This window comes from Strongylocentrotus purpuratus, unplaced genomic scaffold (genome assembly GCF_000002235.5).
Source record: "Strongylocentrotus purpuratus isolate Spur 01 unplaced genomic scaffold, Spur_5.0 spur5_scaffold_15, whole genome shotgun sequence".
NCBI lineage: Eukaryota > Metazoa > Echinodermata > Echinoidea > Camarodonta > Strongylocentrotidae > Strongylocentrotus > Strongylocentrotus purpuratus.
Genome location: NW_022145600.1, coordinates 26,465,601 through 26,489,228, shown reverse-complemented (window position 1 = coordinate 26,489,228; position 23,628 = coordinate 26,465,601). Strand labels below are relative to the sequence as shown.

Genomic DNA, 23,628 nt, shown 5'->3' with positions numbered 1-23,628 from the left:
TCATGGAAATACTGAGATTTTGCTTTACGAATTAATCCTGTGAGTAGGTTACGATAGTTTTTATACACATAAGCATTTTGGTCTGATGGGTTACGTAAATACATTTTGTATAATTTATTCTTATGTCGGATCGATTGTAACAGTCCATTCGTCATCCAACATTTTAATTTCTTGTTTTTGTTTTTTTCTAATACAATTGGAAAATGCTTATCATACAATGCACGAAATTTATTTTGAAAAATATTATAACTATCGTTTGGATCTTCCGCAGCATATACATCCCTCCAGTTGACTTCGTGCAAATTCCTAATTAAGGCCTCAATATTTTTCTGATTTATAATTCTGTGACCTATGTTTACTTTAGATGATTTGACATTAGCAACATTTAACTTTGAAATGGTAAAAACAGGCAAGTGATCGGATACATCACAATACAATAAACCAGTATCATGAAATGAAAATAAGTTATTTGTAAGTATATTATCTATTAAAGTGGCAGATGACTTCGTAATTCGTGTAGGTTTGTCGATTAAGGGGTAGAATGAGTTACTGAATACTATATCGATAAAGTTTTTTACTGAGTTGTTTTTATCATGTTGTAATAAATCGATATTAAAATCACCCATTACATAACACATTTTCTTGTCGCTAGTTATTTTGTTGAACACAATGTCCAGTGCTTCAGAAAAAATATCGGTCTGAATATTTGGGGGTTTGTATACCACACCAACTATAATATTCTTTCTCTTTTCTTGAACTATTTCTATAAAAATGGAGTCACATATTTCTGAATCAAGCGTCAGGTCATCTCTTAGGAAATAATTATGCGAGTCCGCTATATACATTCCAACACCCCCACCACGACCATGGTTTCTGTTCTTACATATAAAAGTATGTTCATCGATATTTATTGAGAGACTATCGTCTCTTAACCAGGTCTCCGAGATGCCAATTACATCAAACTGGAAATTTAAAATACTCAAGAAATTTTTTAAGGAATCAATTTTTTTTAGAATACTCCTAACGTTGAAATGTATATTCGAAAAGGTTGCATTTTTTTTTGTTATCGCAAATTTGTTCACAAAATCTATCACCTCATAGTAATTAGAAGTGGACGTAACGTAGTTTGCAAAATAATTTTTGTCAGGGTCGATATCTGCATTGTTATTGTGCCTCTCACTTTCAAGTACAATTGGATTAAATCTGAGATTTAAATTGGTATCTTCGTGCCGATCTGATATAATTGATTCCAGATCGTCTATGTGATGAAAAGGGAACAGGTGAGAATAGCATTTTACACACATGAGCAAGTTCTCATTCCATGAGTTATGTACAACATTACAGTGGCATGATTGACAATAAAAGGTTTGATTACGTAATAGGACAGTGTTGTCGCTAGGCATTGAATTACTCGCCATGTAAATTCAAGATTGACAACAAATATCGTGTACATGATTTTACTTGAATGATATGCATGCTGTCTAAAGATACGTTATAGTACATGTAGAATGTTGGGTGACAATTATGGCAATTATAGACACAAAATATTGAAACACTCCATGCACTCTGAGGAAAGACAGCTAAAGAGTTTGTGATAGAATTTTCAAGAAATAAAGTCATGCCAAAGAAGGAAGAAGGGGGAAAACTAAAAAGAAATAAAACATAAACAGGTGTGGACACAAACTGTACTGTGTGCACACAGGTGAGAGAGGGAGGGGAAAACACACACAACAGTGCTAGAGTAGGTGTAGGTACCTCTCCGTACAATAAAACATTAATAGCAACAGTATCCTCGCCGTATACGCGTACATTAAATGAAACAAGATAAAGAAGGAACTGCAATACTTCTCAAGACTAGTTAATGTACAGATATAGTATGTAGTCATTGCTGGAGTAGAAAATAATGTGAGATGTGCAATTTGGTACACAGAGACATGAAAAATATGCAATGATATCTACAAATTACAGTCTCATGAACTGTAATGAAAGGATAAATGAAGAATATGCAATATGCAATGATATCTACAAATCACAGTCTCATCATCTGTAATGAAAGAATCCATTATTAGACGTTCATTATCATTACAATGTACATATATAGTATGAAGTCATTGCTGAAGTAGAAAATAATGTGAGATGTACTATTTGGTACACAGAGACATGAAAAATATGCAATGATATCTACAAATCACAGTCTCATGAACTGTAATGAAGTACAGAATGTAAAAGATATGAAAAATGTACAGGAAGGTTCACCATGAGAACTTCTATCCCATTAGTATACAACATGCTCATGAGATCAATGTCTCCTAGAAAGTACAAAATGTAGCAAATTGTCTCATTAAATGGAGTTCATCAGTTGTACATGAAAATTACATGAAAGATTTTGTCTCATGAATATTCAAAATGTTCATGAAAATCACTGCCTCATGTAAAGTACAAAATGTAGAAGATATGAAAAATGTACAGGAAAGGATCATCAAGAGAAATTCTGTCTCATGAATATACAAAATGTTCCAGAGATCACTGTCTTCTAGAAAGTACAAAATGTAGAAGATATGAAAAATGTACAAGAAAGATCATCACATGAGAAATTCTGTCTCATGAATATACAAAATGTTCCAGAGATCAATGTCTTCTAGAAAGTACAAAATGTAGAAGATATGAAAAATGTACAGGAAGGTTCATCATGAGGACTTCTGTCTCATGAATATACAAAATATTCATGAGATCACTGTCTCCTAGAAAGTACAAAATATAGCAAATTGTCTCATTAAATGGAGTTCATCAGTTGTACATGAAAATTACATGAAAAATTTTGTCTCATGAATATTCAAAATGTTCATGAAAATCACTGCCTCATGTAAAGTACAAAATGTAGAAGATATGAAAAATGTACAGGAAAGGATCATCATGAGAAATTCTGTCTCATGAATATACAAAATGTTCCAGAGATCACTGTCTCCTAGAAAGTACAAAATGTAGAAGATATGAAAAATGTACAAGAAAGATCATCACATGAGAAATTCTGTCTCATGAATATACAAAATGTTCCAGAGATCACTGTCTTCTAGAAAGTACAAAATGTAGAAGATATGAAAAATGTACAGGAAGGTTCATCATGAGGACTTCTGTTTCATGAATATACAAAATGTTCATGAGATTACTGTCTCCTAGAAAGTACAAAATGTAGCAAATTGTCTCATTAAATGGAGTTCATCAGTTGTACATGAAAATTACATGAAAGATTTTTTAATGAATATTCAAAATGTTCATGAAAATCACTGCCTCATGAAAAGTACAAAATGTAGAAGATATAAAAAATGTACAGGAAAGGATCATCATGAGAAATTCTGTCTCATGAATATACAAAATGTTCATGAGATCACTGTCTCCTAGAAAGAACAAAATGTAGAAGATTGACTCATTAAATAGAGTTCATCAGTTGTACATGAAAATTGTATGCAAAAAAAATTCAAGAGGAATAAGCATATTTACTCTCTTGATTTCTCCTTTAGGCATCTGATGTAAAGTCGAACGGGGTTCCATTCATATGGCGCCATTTTCCCGCTGAGAACTTTAGCTTCGTCCCCTGTTGATACAGACGACTTACTTCTTGAGCATGCCTTCGTTTTTCTGTGAGATCATCTTTAGTGAGGTCATCGACCATGAAGTAGTTTTCGTTGGCCAGAGATGCTCGTGTGGACTTCATAACGGTTACTTTGTCGCGAAATGATAAGAACTTAAAAAGGATGTGTCGTGGACGATCAGCATCGGGCTTACCATCTCGGTGGGCTCTCTCGATCCTGGGGGTTATTCCAAATTTATCACTCAAGACATTCTGAACAATCTGGATGCAATCTTCCACTGTATTTTCCGGTTTTCCAACAAGGCGCACGTTGTTTCGGCGAGAGAAGCGTTCGGCTTTGTTAATCCCAGCTTTCTGCTCAGCCGATTCTCGGAGAAGCGAAGTCATCTGCGTGTCGAGTGTGGAGATCTTCTTCTCAAGTGCAGCGTTCTTTTCCTGGAGTTCGTTCACTCTTTGGGACTCGAATTCGATAGCCGCCCCCAAGTTTCGCTCGACCCTCTTTACGTTTTCGACTAGAGAGTCAACAGCTTTTGTAATCATTGTTTCAAATTTTTCAGTCATTTTGATAAAGTATCGATCTATGTATGCAATGCGTACAGGGCTGGGGTCAGAGGATAACGAGCGGCTTGCAGAATCCGACATAGCGCCAGCAGCTGCGGCGGGCAAGCTTCGCGGTGGTGATGTCACGTGACCCACGTCAAGCCCATCGGTTGACGTGGCAGGAGAGGAGTAAAAATCGTCTAAACTTACATCTTCTTCCTGCATTTCCTGGTGTCCTTTAGCCCTCCTTGCGAGTCTTGTCCTTTGAGAGTTCATCGTCGGTCGATTTCAAGTTATATAGTCCGTGTACAGCGCATATAGCGAGGAAAGTTCGAAAAAATACGGAGAGGCAAGAAACCTACGTCCTACTCGTATGCATGTCTTTTCTGAAGAAATTGATTGCACTGTCGTGCAGATAGTTATTCAAAATGATGATACCGGTAAGCAAAAAATATGGGCTTTTGATGAAAAATGGTGCAGTTAATCAAAGATGAAACAAATAAGAAGTTATACATAATTAATGAGTCACTTATCCATGTGATGCCCTTATACTATAGACCTGTATGTATTTTATATATATTTTACTAGCTGGTAAAATCCATGTTCAGACTTTAGGAATGTGACAGGGGTCAATCCCTTGACCCCAATGGACATGACATGTGTCATACAGAGTACATGAGCAAGTAGATATGCATGCCTCTATTGCAAGGCAATAATCAAGTCAGAGTCACAATTAAGGGGGCACCTCAAAAATGCTAACAAAACACTGGTATGAAAATTTGAATTCAACTGCATGGTTTTTCCATCATTTCCAAACAAAAAATGAGTGCTAAAGGAACACTAACATGGAATTAAATTAAAAGAAATTAGTGATGGAATTTGAAATTACATATAAGTTAATCCTTATTGATGTTGTTCAAACACCTATCAGGTGTCACATTTATACTATTATAGATAGTATACCAAGGTAATGTTATTAACACCCTAGTGTATATATATTTTTTGCAAAAAAAGTAGAAAATCATACATGACAAAATGTTTTCTCCTAGCTGGCACCAGTCGAAACGGTATAAACAACAAAGATTACAAGAAAAGACAGAATCGTTTCTAGGAAAATGTTTCATGATGTCAGTGTTAACTATATTTTGCACTGTATATCCAATTACAAAGCATGGATAACAAATGATGTATAAATCTTTTTGGTGTTAACAAAGTACGTGCCTGGTAACAATCAATAATATATAATACACTATTTAGGTGGATCTTTTATTGTTATGATTATTCAGTTATCTGCGTGAAAAGTCAAAGAGATTATTGTGACTATAACAACCGTTATTCTTGTCACCCCAAACTCAGCACCAATGTCAATACCAATATATCATATTAAATCTGTCTTCAATTGCATACAGAGATTATGTTACTTCCCTTTTAATCTTTACATTGGATACAATTAACTTACATGTATACATGTCATTGATGAAAGATTTGTTAGATCGAGAGAGCCAAGGGCAGATCTAGCTTTTTGCTAAGAGGGGGGGAGGGGGGGGGGGTGGCCCAATGACGATGCGGAGGCGATTTTTATTTTTTAATTTTTTTTTTCTTTCTTTTTTCTATCTTTTTTGAACCCCTGTATTTAAGTGATGTTTTCCTGGCATATACTAACACGATGGAGACCATAAAAATTAGTGCACGATAACGTCTTTTTAAATCAAGTAATAGTTTAATACACAGTTATATCCAGAGTTATCATGTGTTTGGTTGAGATACCAGACGAGTTGAATATCTTCTCACAATATATGCACTTTTCTCTCCAGTGTGCGTTCTTTCTTTGTGGTCTAACTCTTGGTCGGACCTCTCCTGGGGGGAAATCAATCTTTTTGCTAAAGGAGGGGGGGGGGGGGGTTGACGCAATGACAATGCGGGGAGGGGGTGGGGGGGTTGACGCAATGACAATGCGGGGAGGGGGGGTGACGCAATGACAAATGCAGAGCATTGTCCACGAGCCACATAGCAGTGAGGCAATTTTTGTTGTTGCTATTTTGAACCCCTGTAAGTGATGTTTTCCATGGGGTTTGACCCAATGATGATGCAGATACTGTGTGGGTCTGGACACATGATGGCGTTTTTCTATGCACATCACATTTTCTTTTGACAGCCCAAAGGGGGGGGGGGGGTTAAAACCCCTAACTGTAACTAATCGTCACTTAAAGTAGATCCATCCTGATATTAAGTTGGTTTTAGTAAAAGCAGAAAATGAGAGGAACAGGTCAGTGAAAATTTGAGCGAATTCTGGTTAAAATAAGAAAGTTATGAATGTTTGAAATAGCGGTCAATCAAACATAAATTGGCAACAATATGACAAATCTTGTGAGCCCCCATCTAATATGCTCTTTACATAGAATTTAATAAACATTCATTTTCTTTGTTATTGATGACGGAATATATATTTTTTCCATCCATATTTGAAATAAATTTGCAATAATTATATTATGGGTGCATGTATGATTGAAATTTTTCTTGAGGGAAAATAAAAATATCTCAATTTTTAGTACAGAGCAAATAGGAGAGGAGCTCCCAAAATACATCAGTGTTGCAAATATGTTTTCCACTGATGACAACATAACAATTTTCAAAACTTTCGTATCTTTCATCGGATATTGCTCAAACTTTCACTAATTTTATTTCTCATAGTTTTCTGATTTTATAAAAACCAACTTAATATCAGGTTGGACTTCCCCTTTAAGTACGTTCTGATCTTCCTTGGTTTCTGCGGTTATTTTTTAACACTGTTTAATTTCATTTCATTCCATTACCATCTCTTCCCTTTTCTAATGCAAATTTTACTTTTCTTTAATTCCTTTAAATGTTTCATATATATTCTGGTTCTTTTGACAGAAGAATATATCAATAAACATTTAAAGGAATTAAAGAAAAGTAAAATGTACATTATAAAAGGGAAGAGATGGTAATGGAATTAAATTAAATTAAACACTCACACATACATCACGATTGTGGATAAACCGCTCACCTTTGATTCTTTTCCTTTCCTTGCGAGTGTTTCATAAAAACAAGGATGGTATTCACTTTCTAGAGAAACTTCCTTCAAGGATGGCATGGAGCATATTATCTCTACCACATCAAGTGACATAGTAGGTCCACAATCTCTCTCAATACAGAGTGTAACCTGGATAAAATGACAAAGTGATTACTGATGGGATGCAGAGTATAAATTTTCACTTGGATGTTAGGCATATGTGTGTATAACTTACATGAGCATTTTCCATAGATATGCTGCTAGAACTACAGAGCATAAGAAAGAAAAGGAAATAAATAAGGGTACAGGCTGAAGAACTATTGCCATGACATTTCATCCTATTTTTGTGACAGTACTGAATAGGAATATCATCTTAGTTTACCATGTACTAAACAGAGAATCCTTAAACTAAATAAAAGGAGAGTATAAGTCTAAAAAGTATTGTTTCAAAGGAGATTATTTAAGTTCACACCATCTGGTGCCTCGATCATACCTTAATCATTTATAAATGTAAGTAGGAATACGATCACTAAATTAAAAGGGTGAATACGGAGCAAAAATCTAGTCTCCAGAGTTGCAATATCAATACACTGAGGTAACCCAAATTATACACAGGGCCAATAATAATATCAAACAGATTTCTTTGTGCCCCGTTAAACATTTAGAAACCAAGAATTGGGACTTCATTCGGGCATGAGATACTTTTTTTGAAGGGATGACAGTGTGCAAACTGTCGATGAAGTTCCCTTTCCAAAATGTTTAGCTCATCTCAAAAGTATAGATGCACTGTGTATATATTATATGCACATGCAAGTACATACATGTAGCTTCACTGTAATTGTAAATTGCATGTTCTGAATCCTTTTTTTCAAATTCCTCTCCCACTGGCACCAGATTCATTTTGCACGCAGTTCTTGTTATTCCTAATTAGGTCCCTTTCTCTCTCCAAATTCCTTTCAGATTTCATATGCATATTCTTTACCATTCCATTGTATGCACTGAACTGACCGTCCAGGCTCCATTTCGACAGTTCCGTTTCCATGCCTAATTTCTTTCAACCTACCTATCTCCACTATCCTAGATGCTACAGACTTTTAACCAATTACTCTAGATAGTGTACAAGTTGCTCTTCATCTTCTACTGATACAAATGGCCCTCCAAAATGCCATCTTCATACTTAAAATTTAATTCCAAAATCATTGACCCTTTCAAGAATCGCTAAAAAATTCGTTAAATATTGACAGATGAAAAGAAAAATACCATAACCTAGTCATATCAAGTCCTAAATGAAATTTCTACAGCATCTGCTCAGTGAATTTCACGATATCGATGGTCATGTTTGATATGAAAGTTCTGAAAATGGATGTGTTTATCTTGCTATAGCTCCATCATGCCTGCATGGCTTAATCAAAACCCTCCATTATATTTAAATACTTCAAGATATACCCTTTTCAACCCCCTACAAAATGCAACTACAACTGACCTACATTACGATAAATTGCTCTCGAAAACAAGACTTTTCAGGAAAATTCCTAAACAACTTCAACATGTGCTCAATTTGCAAACTGTATACTATAGATCTATGAAATTTGGCAGACATGTGTATCAACCTACTTGACAACTACATGTATCTGAAAAGTTTGGTAAAATTGCATGATGTCGATCATCACAAGGTTATTGTAAAAAATACTGAATGTGCTATGCATCACATTACAATGGGTGACATGCTTGTACTACATTATCATAGATGACCAAAATGACCGCAAAGAAGTGCCCGGCCTTCACTCAAATTTTTTTGAGTGAATCGAAATTGAAAGTAGGTCACAATTCGGATTACGCAGGTTTTCTGCCCAACTGTTTCAGTTTAATACCCATGACATCAATTTTCAGAGTGATTTTCGCCCCTTTTCAATATTTTTTTATCTTGAAATTTCACAACTTTATTCTGGGTGGCCAAACTCAGGGCATCTCATAGCCTGATTTTGGAACCTGCTAAGTGGGACGTTTTAAATGCCATTTTATATCCTGCATTTCAACGTATTGCACTATATACGTCACATACATGTACTAGCATGTTAGCATGCAAGGCCATATAAGCCACAGTATATGGAAAACCATTACATGTGTAATAATACGTTGTGTACATAGGGTCATCTAATTGCTTTTCTGGTATTTATCTGCTCAAAGAAATAGAAATGAGGATATCAATGCATGCATATTGTTACACGATAATAGTTCTAGTTTTCAAATTATTGCTGTTCAAACCTCTTTGATTTGATTTATTTACCAACAACAATATTGTAGATCACTGCATGTTTATCACTGCATGTCATGCAGTGAGCGCGGAATTTTTGGCGTTTCATCACAATATAGAGAAAGGAAGACGTTTCGTCATACCGTTTTCGACTCTTATTACTCCCTATTCATCTGAATTCAGTTTCCCCCTCTCGCGCGAAGCTTTGATGTTTCATTAAATTATTAGAGAAAGAAGACGATTCGTTGTACCGTTTTCGACTCTTAATAAGCCCTATTTGGTGTACTGTTTACGACTTTTAATCCTTATCTGAATTCAGTTGTCCCCCTTCCGCGCGAAGCGCGGAGGGTTTGGCGTTTCATTAAATTATTAGAGAAAGTAGACGATTCGTTGAACCGTGCTCGACTCTTAATCCTTGTCTGAATAAAGCTTCCCCCTCCCGCACGATCTCGGAAATTTTGACGTTTCATTAAACTATTAGAGAAAGAAGATGATTCGTTGTACCGTTTTTGACTCTTAATAAGCCCTAATTGTTTGAATTCAGTTTTCCCCTTCCGTGCGAAGCGGATTTTTGGGGGGCATTTCATCACAATATAGAGAAAGGAAGACGATTCGTCGTACCGTTGTTGACTCTTATACCTTGTTTGAATTTAGTTTCCCCGAAAATGATAAACCTCTGATTTCTTTAGCTGATATCATAGGAAAGTGAAACTTTGAGAAAATACAAGTATTGTAGTTGTAGTCACTCTTGTGTCGTCACAGCGGATAAAAAAAACTTGTCGGCCGACCGACAATATACATCTCACCGACTTCAAACTTCTGCATTGATATAGTACACGAGGATCACACGAGACACAAGAATACCGACACAGATAACCCGACATAGCAACATATTTACCCGTGTCTTTCTTGCTCCCTCGACGAGACGACTCCACCCAACAACCCCCTTCTTTCTTTTACTCCCACCCCTCCTCTCTCAGGCTCTTACCTCTCCTCTCTCTCCTCTCTTTCACCCCTGTGTCTTTTGTTTCCCTTTTACTCTTTTTTTCTCTTTTTTTCTCCCCTTTTCTTACTTTCCCTTTCTTTCCTCTCCTCCCTCTTTTTCTTTTTTCACCTTCTTTCTTCTATTTTCTTTCCTTTCTTTCCTTTCTTTCCTTTCTTTTCCTTTCTTTCCTTTCTTTTCCTTTCTTTCTTTCCTTTCCTTTTCTTTTTTCTTTTTTTCCCTCCCCCTTTTCTCTTTTTTCCCAATGGCAGCGCAATTTTACCGACAATATCCTGACAGGTGGAGGGGTGTCGCACCCCCACACCCCCCCTTTGTGACGCCCCTGGGTATAAGGGACCAGAGAATAGTACATGTGCTACTCGAGATGTACCCTTCCATAATTAGACTGTTGTACTGTAAGAAAACTGCAATAGATATAAAAGTAAGGACTTGTACAAAAATGGATGACTTTTTTTGTTTTTCAAACTGTGATTAAACTTACCAAATGTGGTCTAATGAAAGCACAACCAGCTACAGTGTGTGCTGTCATGTCTCTGGATACATTCAGTGTAATTTCCTTTGATGAAACCCTGTCCTTCACCAAGGCTGCTGCATCTGGGTCCTGACTCTCAAAGGCTACATCAACAATGAAAGATAACTCTAAACCTGTGAAATGTTGATTCCCAAAGGCTGTACCAACATGTAACTCTCTATCTACATCTATGTCTAGTCCCTGAAGCATAGAGTTCAGAACATGGGTTGCAATACTTTTGTTTTGTGACACAGTGAAGTACAGGAGATACCTAAACTCCTCCTTCCTTGGCAGCACTACTTGCTCAATGAGTCTGTGAAATTCATTACGATCTGATTTATACAGGGAAGCAAGATGAACTCCAGCCATGTACTCCTGAAACAGTTTGTGAGGGAAGAAGACTGGCAATTGCACATGAGAAGTCCTCTCGTGTATGTCCATGCTAGTGGTAATTCTGTCCTCCTGAGACAAAATCCCAACCCGACAGGCAGTGTCCTTGGATTCTGGGCATATTTGGAAATCATCTTCACCGAAAATTAAGGTATTTTCTAGCAGACCATTGAGGGCCTGCTTAGCAATTGGTCCAAGGAGCTTATCAATTGTTTTCAAAAAGGAAAGTAAAGAGGGGCTGCCTACTTTCTTCACCATTTTCTGAGCATAATGTTCTTTTAGAAAGGCAATCATCTCTTTGAATATCTGAGAAAAAGATTTCAGTGATTTCATTTCCTTTAGTTTTTGCTTGTCAAGTTCTTTCCACATAAGACACAACAAGGCTACATATATAGGATAGTGGGCCATGTTTTCAGATATGACATCATTCTCACTGGTGAACTGGATAAGCTGATTTGCTCTATCATCATTCTTTGGAAAGTATTTGTGAATGTACACTGACAAATTCTCTCTGTTAAAACCCTCAACATAAATGAATGTGTACAGCTTCATTAGATCACTATCTGATCTAATCTCTACTGCTCTCCATGGGCGAGTGGTCACCAAGACTGGGCAAGAGGCAAGTTGATCAGAACAAAGAATATCTCCAAGTCCAATACCACCAGTCTCAGATGAGCTTCCACATGCCTCTGAAGAGGTGACACTTGGCTGTGATGGCTGAAGTTGCATTTGATCAGTAGGCTGTGATTCGCAAGATTTTGTCTTCATGATTTTGCCACTGACTTCGTCTAGCCCATCAAATGCGATGAATACCTTGTCAGGATTCGACCGGATATACTCAGTAATCTGAGAAACCGTTGCTGGATTGTTTTTGGCCAAATAAGACTTTGCAATCTCGCCAATAGTGTGTTGCTTAAATTCACGTAGAGGAACTATCAAGACCCATACAAAGTGACTGAAATGCTTCCCTTCAACCCAGTCCCAGGCAATCTTAGCACAAAATGTTGTTTTTCCAGCCCCTGCCTCTCCCTGAACCATGATCCGCTTGGGGAACTTTCCATTGACTTTGAGATCAAGGATATCATTGTAATCTAGCATTTGCTTGTCTGTCCCATGTTCTTCTAGTAAGACGAGATTAGTAAACATGTCGTCAAACTGCACAGTGGAAGCAGGATTGAGAGGATCAGCTCTGATCTTACAGAGAGTTGACCTATACTTGAACTTGAAATCATTTGCACACAGCTCAACCAGTTTAGGAGAAAGTGGTTTGGTCTGAGATTCAGCTGAAGGAGGTTTGGTCTGTGATTCGAGCAATCTTGATGGCCCTCCTAAGAATAAAAAAAAATCAATATTCATATGATTACACGTAAACATATTTTGATACTTTTATTCAAACATATTTGTGGCTTATACACCCAGTAAATAAGATCGATTGATCGATCTGTATAGAAAAATGAATATTAATGAGTCAGAATGAATCAGGAGAGCTTGGGTATTTGTTTCTAGTTCATCGTGACTGTGCCATGGACCAGTGATGGCCTGGTGGTAGAGTCGCTGCCCGGCAAGCAGTAGATGGCAGGTTCAAGTCCCGCTGGTTCCAAGATTTGTTCTGACTTGTTTTTCTATACAGATCGATCAATCGATCTTATTTACTGGGTGTATAAGCCACAAATATGTTTGAATAATTGAAATTTCTCCCAGGAAGCATTGCATTTATAAAATATTTTGATACATCGGAAAGGATTGTAAAGACCTGAGGCTAATAGTATGACATATAACTATTTGCATGTAGTCAAAGACACAAAGTCCTACATGTTTGTCTGAATTAATATGACTTCATTCAATTTTAAGGGCATTTAGAATCTGACTAATTTGTGTATACATGTAGATGAATATCACTGGAATTATTTTTGCTAGGACATTTCCGCAATCACACATCTTATTTTGAGAACAAAAAACAAACAAATATGATTGCATCTCCAGTATGCCTCTGCGTAAATTCAGTTAAAAGATCAGGGCTTGAATCAATCTTTGAATATTAAAATGAAAATAAAAAGCCTACCGGTATATATACATGTTGATTGATCTTTACAACCTATGACCTTTGACCTGACAATCCAACATCGGATCACTTGTCTCCCTATGGTGACGCATACCACATGTAGTTTTTTTTTAAATAAATTTTCCAGCTAAAATAGCTTTAAAGTAATTTTGCCGACTTTTGACCTTCTTAACCCAAAATATAAACAGTTTGTCTCAGTATGGTGATGCATACCAACACCAAATTTGAAATTCATGGCTCAAACCGTTCTTGAGTCATTTCAATAAAAATTAATTCAATTTGATCCTCATGGCCCTTGGCCTTTGAAACTTATCCCAAAATTTAATCACTCCATCTCACTTTGGTGATGCATGATAACACCAAGTTTGAAGTTCATACCTCAAGTGGTTCTTGAGATATCGCAATAGCAAAAAGTAGGACGGATGGACAGACAACCCCAGAACATATTTTATCCGGCACCACCTTCAGTGGGTGGATGTATAATTAGTTATCATAATGGGATGGTGCAAAAAATTTATAATTTGTTTGTAGAACATGTGCACATAAAGAAAGCTGGCATACATTGATTTCTGCTATCACTAAAAGTACTTGAACTATATTGGTGTCCAGAAAATATCTAGGATTAACAAAGTTAAATTAGGGAATTATAAAAACATGCATGGGGCTTGATAAAATTTGACACATCTGTATATTGTGGCAAATGTATAGAATACAGAGCACTCACTGAGATAATCTCTATGGTAAAAACTTATATGTCTTCTGCGGGGTGTTTCACAAAGATCCTAAGTCCAACTTAACTCTAAGTTAGCCATTTGTAGCCTTAAAATAAAATGTTTTCAAAAGCAAAAATGCAAATATTTTAGACTTTTCATAAATTCCACATCAAGAACATGAAATCTCCTTGATAATAGAAAATATGATTGATTTGAATAGACATTTTATGCCTTTTAAAAGAACTTTTACAAACTATTTTCATTGATGCTAACGGCTTTCCATAATTGTTAAGTCCAACTGATAGATAAGTTCAACTTAGGATCTTTGTGAAACACCCCGCAGGTGTAGCTAGAATTACCGGTAGTACCGGTATCTGTTTACCTGTGCTGTTTGGAATTACAGGTTCATTGAGTAATCTGTGCGATAAGCCACCCAAGTCATTCTCTCGGAGTGCGTCTGCCAAAAGCTGTCGTCTGTTTGAGTGTAGAGGTTGCTGCTTGACATTCCATTTCATGAATACTTGCAAGAATGCATTGGTATAGTTATTCAACTGCTGAATCAGGATTGCATGTAGCTCAGCTAAGGGGATCTCTAGAGATATCCCTACAGCCTGGTAGTAAGATGGAGCGATAGCCTTGGCCAGCTTCAGGAACTCCTTTTCACTGACAATACTGTAAAATGAATAATAAATCAATTGGGAACAATAGGATATTAGTTAGAGAGCATCCTATTGGCTGAGAAGCTATCACGTGACACTTAACAATTTGTATTATGTGCTCGAGAGTACAATATAACAGCTTGGGGATATCAGAAGGCATTGCCGGTGATATTAACATTTGAAACAAATTGCCTCAAGTTGCAGGGGAGGGCGGTATTGATCTGGCTAGGGCAATCATTCTCAAAAAATGCAGAGTCTGGCAGTAAATACAATAATGATGGTGATAGTAATAATATTAATATAAGGAGAGAAGGATTATTACAACTTTTAATAATAATAATAATAATAATAATAATGTTTACATTATAACTGATACTAGAATGGATGATGATGATAATGATAATTATTATAATTATCATTATCATCATCATTATCTGTATCAAGCAAAGTCTATGTAATCAGCTTACTTTTAATCATCCGGTCATCGCGTCGGGTTGGGTGGTGGAGTTAGCCGACCTTTGTGAAAAAATGCCTGTTTATTCACAAAATTTCGGAGACTAGAATGTCTGTGAAAAAAAACCCTCTCATCTACAAATAGTCTGGCATAATTTACACGACACTTTGTGAAAACCTGAAGGCAAATCTACGAAAGACTGTATCCTGAGTATGCATCTTTTCATGATCTTTTGTTTCACAAAATTTTGTGTAACACAATGACCCAACCAGACGCGACGACCCGATGAATCAAAGTAAGCCAGTATATGCATACCTTTCTGCAGTGTCAGGACCTGGATTGGTTTCAACATCACCAGATCTCATCAAGAGGATCAGGAGCAGATAGAGAAGGCAGAATCCATCCATGGTGTGAGATGTCCTTCTCATTCGTCAGAAGTTTAGTTCTCTGGAAAATGGTGATGACTTGGCAACAACACCTGAAAAAAAGTATTCAGAAATATCTACATTATGTACATAAAATAGATGAAAACAGATCCTTGAGAGTTTCACTTCAATGTATCTAATAACAGGCTTAAGGTTTAAGGCTTTGTTTTATGCTTTTGTTTGACTCTACATAATAGGCAATAAAGTCTGTTTAAAGTTTACAACTTCAACTGGTTAGTGCTTTATTCTAGTAATCTTCATTCTGGTTGTCAAGTCAGTACATAACACAAGAGGGCGCACTGCCACTCTAAACCATATATAACATCCTTCCTTCTTTAAGAAGTTAATACCTGTATATTAGTTTGTCGGCCTGAAATGCATGTATGAATACCCATGTCAGTACACATAAATCTAATTATAAATCCTCTGGAAATATCTGTGTTTATAGAAATAGTATCATAATAAATCAACTTCAGCATGGATGCATAATTACACTTGAGTGGTTTTGTTGTTCTTTTGAGACAATACATATGAGCTTAAATTCTGTTTTCTCTCGATTAGTCCTTTGGAACACTGGCTTAGATTATGTATCATCTTCATCAAATTTCAAATAGATCCAAAATCAAATACTTTTGTTTTGATTTGTCTAAACAACATCAACCACTCAATATAAACAACATACTAACTTTCTTTCTTGTTAATTAACAGGTGACTTTCCTGTATAAACAATTAACTTTCTCTTAATGAAACAAATATATAGTTGTCTGTCTACATCTATATAAAGTAGTTACACATAATAATAACAATATTTATAAAGCGCAACATATCCATCTCTAGAGATGCTCAAGGCGCATACAAATAATTTAAATTAATATTTAACATACTTAAGATTAAAGAAATATTAAATGTTAACTTGCATTAGATCATACAACTTCATGGTGCCAAGGTACATACAATGTGGCACAGTGCGATTGTTTGTTTTGCATGCATTGTATAAAAAGAACATTGAAATTTAACAATATGCATTGAGCATCAGGTGAGTTTTAAGCCCAGTTTTGAAAGTAGAGAGAGTGTTGGCCGTCTGAATAGAGAAAGGTAACTTATTCCACAAAGAAGGAGCTGCTGATGCAAATGCTCTATCCCCCCAATTTCTTTTGGTACGTATTTCTTTAAGTCTAATATTATGTGATGAACGTAAACCAGAACGACCTGCAGAGTGGGGTGATAGAAGGGATGAAATATATTCTGGAGCTAGATCATTTAGTGCACGATAGGTTAAGAGTAGAATTTTATATATCACACGCTGTTGAACAGGGAGCCAGTGCAGAGATTTCAAGATAGGAGTGATATGTGATGATATTCTGGTGTTAGTTACAAGGCGAGCAGCAGCATTCTGAACTTTTTGCAATCGGTTAATTTGGTTGGCAGGTAGTCGAAAGAGTAATGAATTGCAATTATCAAGGTGCGAAGTAACAAAAGCATGTACTAACTGTTGGGTGGATTGAGGTGAGAGATATTGCCTAATTGCACGGATATTACGTAGATTACAATTGGCCAGTTTAACACAATTTGAAATATGGGTTTCGAGTGACATGGCAGAATCAAATATTACACCAAGATTCCTAGCTTGATGTACAGGAGATACAGGGGCAGAACCAACTTGAACATGAGAAACCTTAATTTTACTGAGCTGTCTACTGTTGCCAAGCAAAATGAATTCTGTTTTTGCATCATTTAGTTTTAAGCGACTCTCAATCATCCAGTTCCTTACATCAGCTATACAGTTTTCAATTTTCTTCACATTTTCATCTATTTCTATCTGGACAGGTTTGCAAATAAAATAAAGCTGTAAGTCATCTGCATACATATGATAATTGATACTGTGTTTTTGAACAATATGCTGTATGGGCAGAGTATAAACATTGAACAATTGCGGACCGAGAACAGATCCTTGGGGAACTGAAAAATCTAAACTAACTGAAGCAGAGGTAGCATTACGGATACAAACTTCTTGTGATCTACTAGAAAGATATGACATAAACCACTTTAATACTATACCATTGAGACCTATTTCCTTTAATCTCTTTAGCAAAATGCAATGATCAACGGTATCAAAAGCACTGCTGAGATCAAGCAGTACTAAACCAGAGACATTTCCATTATCCATACCAATTAATACATCATTGTTTACCCGTAACAATGCACTTTCCACGCTATGCATCTCCCTGTATGCTGACTGGAAAGGATTTTGCAAACTCGTATTCTTTAAGTGAGACTGTAGTCTACCGGAAACAACTCTTTCTATTAGCTTGCCTAAGTATTTTAGATTAGCAATTGGTCTGTAGTTTTTCAAATCTTGTCTGTTAAGAGAGGGTTTTTTCAGAAGGGGTTTTATGAGGGCATGTTGTAAACAATGGGGAAAGAATCCACACTTTAGAGATTTATTAACTATCTGAGTGATATAAGGAACAAAGTCATTGACAAATTCTTTAATTAGACAAGTTGGTATCGGAACTAAATCACAAGAAGACACAGGGGAATTCATGATGATTTTTCTAATTTCAGTACATGTGGCGAGAGTGAATTCTGACATGCCAGTAGAAGGGACAGGAACAATTTCTAAAAGGGTGTCAGTATTTCTGTAAGAACTTAAATCAGTTAACTCTTCTCGAATACTTTTTATCTTATCTACAAAATAATCACAAAAACGATTAGCAAGATTATGATCATTATCAGTGTTGGGATATAATGGATCCTTCTTCCTGTCTAATAACTTATTAATAATGTTTATTTAATGATAAACAACAAAATCTTTCATGTGAGCTGGTGGATGGCGAGCTCTGGTACTACGGCGAGCTGGTCTTGGTGGTTCTTGAGTCTCTTCAGCGAGCTGGGGTTCGCGAATATCATTATTTGCTTCGCGACGAGGAGACTTCGCTACGTGATCTGGTGAATTTGTGTCGCTACGCTTCGCTTCGGATGTTGATGGCTCTGGTTGTTCGCGAGTTACGCTAGTAGGCGTGGAGAATATATCTGACTGGTCACTGAATGTGCTACTACATGTGCGCAAGTGCTTCCTGTTTCGTCGAACTATATTGCCATTCTCTGACCTGACTAGATATGATCTGGAATCAACTTGTTTCTCTACTCTCGCTTTGTGCCATCGCTTACTCTGTGCGTTAGACTGCGGCTGAACACGAACAATATCTCCGCGTTTCAATGGTGGTAGCTCTTTCGTGCTCTTATCGTAGTACTGCTTTTGCTTCTTCTGCTTTTCCGCTTTCTTTGCGACAACTCTATTTTGTGTGCGTGGAATCAGAAGCTTGGACGCGGTTGGTACAAGAGTGCGAGTGCGACGACCATACAGGCGTTGAGCTGGCGAGCTATCAAGTCCTGCTGTGGGTGTGTTACGCCAATTTAGAAGAGCTAGCTGAAAATCTTCTTGAGCTTCAGTTGTCTTACGTAAGAGACCCTTCGCAATCTTGACGGCACTCTCCGCTTTCCCATTGCTCTTGGGATAATATGGGGAACTCGTGATGTGCTCAATCTCATACTCCTGCATGAAGGTCGCGAAATCTTGAGAGTTAAATGGGGGACCATTGTCCGACATAATGGTTTCTGGGATACCGTGACATGCGAAAATGCTCTTTAGTCGCCTGACGACTGCTCTGGTATCTTTCTTGTGTGGCAGAGGAAGAACTTCGAAGTAGTCTGAGAAATAGTCCACAACACAAACATAGTTCTTGTTTTTCAACTCGAATAAGTCTATACCGAGTTTCTGCCACGGACGTTTCGGCAAGTCATGATTGATCAGAGGTTCACTTCTTTGCTTCGGAGCAAAGGTTGCACAGACTTCACAGTGTGAGAGATAGTCTGTAAGATCGCTTGTCATCCCTGGCCAAAATACACATTCTCTGGCCCTTGCGAGTGTGGCCTGTATTCCTGTGTGTGCGCTATGAAGTCGCTGTTTCACACGAGGTCTCACTTTGACAGGAATTACACAACGCTGTCCGCGGAAGATTATACCCTCATCATACGTTAGTTCATCACGGATGTCAAAGTATGGAGAAGTCCCAGGTGGCAGACGAGACTTGTCTTCGGGCCACCCCTCAAGGATCAGTCCCTTTACCGCTTGTAGGCTTTCATCCTGTTGCGTTTCAATCCTGATGAGCGCTAACGTCTTCTGCGACACCGCTATGTCCTCAAGCATGTGAATGCTTTCAACTTCTTTCTCTGTCGGCGATTGCTCGGAGTTCGGTAAGTATGCTCGCGACAGGGTGTCTGCTAGGTACATCTCTCTACCCGGCTTGTAGAAGATCTCTACATTGTACTGTTGCATTCGCAATAGTAATCTTTGCAGTCTCTTTGGTGTAGAAGCCAACGGTTTACGCGTTATTGTCACTAGCGGTTTGTGGTCTGTCCAAAGGATCACCTTTCTACCGTACACGTACTGATGGTTTCTTTCAAGTCCGAAAACTTGCGCAAGAAGTTCCTTCTCGATCTGAGAATATCTAGTTTCGGCCTCAGTCAACGCTCTACTTGAGTATGTCACCGGTTGGTCATTCTGAGTCAACACGAAACCCAGGCCCTTTTGTGAGGCATCACCTTGACCCTCTACCGGCAACTGCTGATCAAAGTATCGGAGAACCGGTGCTTCTGTAACAAGTCCTTTGATCGCGATGAACGCTCTAGACTGTTCTTCTCCCCAGTTCCAGGGAGTGTCCTTGTGGGTCAACCTACGTAACGGTTCGCTGAGCCCCGACAATGATGGCAAGAACTTTGCTAAGTATTGAACCATTCCCACAAATCGCTGGATTCCAGGTATATCTACTGGCTGTGGCATGTCAACGAGAGCTGCGACTTTGCTAGGATCGGGCCGAACACCTTCCTTGGTCAGTCGGTGACCAATGAACTGCACCTCCTTACATTTGTACTCAAGCTTGCTAGAATTCAGCTTGATGTCTCGCTCGCGACATCGGCGAAGGAAACTAGTCATGTTACGATCATGGTCTATGCAGGCCTCTGCATGTGTCTCACCCTGTCCAGTTATGAGAATGTCATCTGCTATGACGAATACTCCTGGTAGGCCTTCAAGGCACTGATCTAGGCGCTTCTGGAAGAGCTCAGGCGAAGGTGATAGACCAAAGGGTAAGCGAAGAAACCTATATCTACCCCAAGGTGTCTGAAATGTTGTAAGCTTGGATGATTCTGCGTCCAACTTACACTGTAGAAAACCTTCCTTCAAGTCGGCCTTGCTGAAAACTTTCACATTCGCTAACTGTGGTAGGACATCATCAATCGTTGACAATGGGTAATGCTCACGCTTCAACGACCTATTAAGATGTTGCGGATCGATGCATACTCTCAATTTACCACTTGGTTTCCTAGCTACTACAAGACTAGATACCCAATCACTAGGATCTTCTACCTTCTCAATCACCTGCAGCTTTTCAAGCCTACACAACTCTTCTTTCAAATCTTCTTTAATTGAAAGAGGGACCCTTCTAGGGGGCATCACTACTGGCTTTGCCTCAGCCTCTAAGGTCAAATGAACTACTCCTGGCATGTTACCCAACCCTGTAAATACATCCTTGTATGGGATCAGAATATCATCATTAGCTACTGCATGAACAACTTCAATGTTTTCATACTGTACTTTGATCAACTTCATCTGCTGGCCTGTACTAGCTCCCAACAGTGGTCTTGTGACTTCGCCCTTCACAACAACAAATGGAACTAAGTACCTCTTGTTATTCTTTACATTCCTAAGATGCAACTTGCATTTCCCTGCAACTGGGTCTGTTCCTTGACCATACACAATCAGAACCTGATTTGTACTAGTTAACTCTGTCCCAGATGGAACATCTTCTAGATGGATAACATTACATGTCGCTCCACAATCAACCTGCATACCAATCTCGTCTTCGTCATTGATTCTAAACTTTGCAATGATCTTTTTCTGATAATTTGGACTCTTACTATCAGCAGATACCTGAAATGCTTCATCTGTGCCTATCAGAGAAACATATACACACTCTTGTTCAGAATCTTCATCCTCTTCAATTGTCTCTACTCTGTGAGCCTTGTTCTTATTCTGTCTACATTTCACAGCGAAATGATTTTCTCTTTTGCACAGCTTACACTTTTGGCCATAAGCTGGGCATTTTGATTTGTCTTTTTCATGCTGCTTACCACAGAAACCACAATTAATCAATTTAGGAGCTAGCTTCTTGCCCTTACCCCCACTATGCTTCCAAACCTTTGGTTTATGGGACACTGCATAGGCAGATACTGGTTCCTGCATGGCTTTACTCTGAGCTTTGGACGACTCCATAGCTCTGCAGATATCCAAACAACTAGACAGAGTAAGATTTGGCTCTTGCAAAAGACGTTTTCTTGTATTATCGTCTCTAATCCCTAGAACGATTCGATCTCTGATGAGGTCATCAGTTAGAGTACCAAACTCACAAGTACTTGCAAGAGACCTTAACCTCACATAATAATTCTCAACTGACTCATCAGTATTCTGAACACACTTATTGAACTGATATCTTTCAAAAGTAATGTTTGTTTGCCCGACACAATATTCAGACCAGAGTTTTCTTATGCATTTATAACTCTTTCTTTCCTCCTCATTTCTGAAAGGGAGGCCTTGTTGAATCTCCAATGCATCAGTTCCTAGTGCCGTTATGAAATGTGCCACACGAATTTTATTACTTTCGTGTTCTAACCCAGTTATGACCTCATAACTGTCCCACATCTGGGTGAAAATACCCCAGTTTTTCTTCATATCCCCTTTTACCGAAAGAGGTCTTGGGAGTGGCACATTTGTTCTACTTGTACTGCCCGGCCTATTTCTGGTCCTAACACTATCATTATCAGTATTGTTATCACTCAAGACCTGACCCTGGTTAGTCCCAGTTTCATTTACTCCTTCTGACTCTTCACTTCCCCTCTGGGGAGGATCTTGTACTGCCTCAGTGTTAGACATGGTTATCTCTACCGCCTATACAATTACACTTACAGTAACAAATCAGCAAATTCTAATACGGAGTAAACTATACTGCTAAACCCACTGAATGAACCAGACTGATTGGACTTATCGAGTATTAATTCTGATATTAATGCACTCTTTCCACAAATCCACACCATTTCATTCCAAACAATGCACACGTAAAACAACCAAAATAACTAAACATCGTAATTATTATTGATAGTTCACATTACATCGACTGACGAGTCAAGTCTATTGCGACAATGTTCATAAGTCATAGTCACCGCTGCTCAACGACGTCGCGTTTATGGATGCTATGCTACGAACCATTCGCTAATCTGTCCACTGTACGACGACTTCGCGTGTACTCGGTTGCTGCAAACTTGCTCGGAACGTGAACAGTTCGACTCTGTAAATTATTCTTCCTGGCTGTACGCCGATTTCAGGAATGAGTCCATGGTCACTACACTTCTGACACCATGTTTTATGCTTTTGTTTGACTCTACATAATAGGCAATAAAGTCTGTTTAAAGTTTACAACTTCAACTGGTTAGTGCTTTATTCTAGTAATCTTCATTCTGGTTGTCAAGTCAGTACATAACACAAGAGGGCGCACTGCCACTCTAAACCATATATAACAGGCTTAATAGCGTAAGGTTTTGGACAGAATACTATGTCAACCCGTCCTGTTCACTATAGTTTATAACTCTTTTCGTTTTTAGTCAACGCCCGTTCTCTATACGATGATTTTCAATTTCTCCTTCTTTCACTTTTCATGTTATTCTTTGTTTTTATTATTCTATCATTTTAAAAATCTTTCGTCCTGTTATTCTTTGTTTTCCTTCTATCATTTTCTCTTTCTGTTTTTCTTATGTTATTCTCCGTTTTTCAATCTGTCATCTTCTCTTCTATCTTTCCATTATCTATTCTTCATCATTTTTTCTTTCTGTATTTCCTTATGTTATTCTTTGTATCTTCCTTTTTTTTTACCTTCTTTTAT

General features: G+C 37.7%; 2 protein-coding genes across 2 annotated transcripts; both read right to left on the bottom strand.

Annotated features, from left to right (window-relative positions):
* Positions 1–7,423: 7,423 nt before the first annotated feature.
* Positions 7,424–14,865, bottom strand: LOC105440682 (NACHT, LRR and PYD domains-containing protein 12-like). The gene is made up of 4 exons (XM_030986012.1): positions 14,479–14,865; positions 11,696–12,649; positions 10,902–11,065; positions 7,424–7,429 (listed from the first exon to the last, which is right to left on the bottom strand). The coding sequence occupies exons 1-4, from the start codon at positions 14,609–14,611 to the stop codon at positions 7,424–7,426; spliced, it is 1,257 nt and encodes a 418-aa protein (XP_030841872.1). The 5' UTR covers positions 14,612–14,865.
* Positions 14,866–18,425: 3,560 nt separating this feature from the next.
* Positions 18,426–22,625, bottom strand: LOC115924160 (uncharacterized protein K02A2.6-like). The gene is made up of 2 exons (XM_030986011.1): positions 22,576–22,625; positions 18,426–21,972 (listed from the first exon to the last, which is right to left on the bottom strand). The coding sequence occupies exons 1-2, from the start codon at positions 22,623–22,625 to the stop codon at positions 18,426–18,428; spliced, it is 3,597 nt and encodes a 1,198-aa protein (XP_030841871.1).
* Positions 22,626–23,628: the final 1,003 nt, after the last annotated feature.

Excerpts from the sequence above, each read along its gene's own strand:
- LOC115924160 (XM_030986011.1), bottom strand. The coding sequence starts at position 22,625 with ATGTCTAACACTGAGGCAGTACAAGATCCTCCCCAGAGGGGAAGTGAA. Across the intron at positions 21,973-22,575 it reads CCCCAGAGGGGAAGTGAAGA|AGCTATGGAGTCGTCCAAAG; the intron begins GTCAGAAGGAGT and ends GGATATCTGCAG.
- LOC105440682 (XM_030986012.1), bottom strand. The coding sequence starts at position 14,611 with ATGAAATGGAATGTCAAGCAGCAACCTCTACACTCAAACAGACGACAG. Across the intron at positions 12,650-14,478 it reads TGTAATTCCAAACAGCACAG|GAGGGCCATCAAGATTGCTC; the intron begins GTAAACAGATAC and ends TTTTATTCTTAG. Across the intron at positions 11,066-11,695 it reads TATATATGTAGCCTTGTTGT|GTTTAGAGTTATCTTTCATT; the intron begins GTCTTATGTGGA and ends AACATTTCACAG.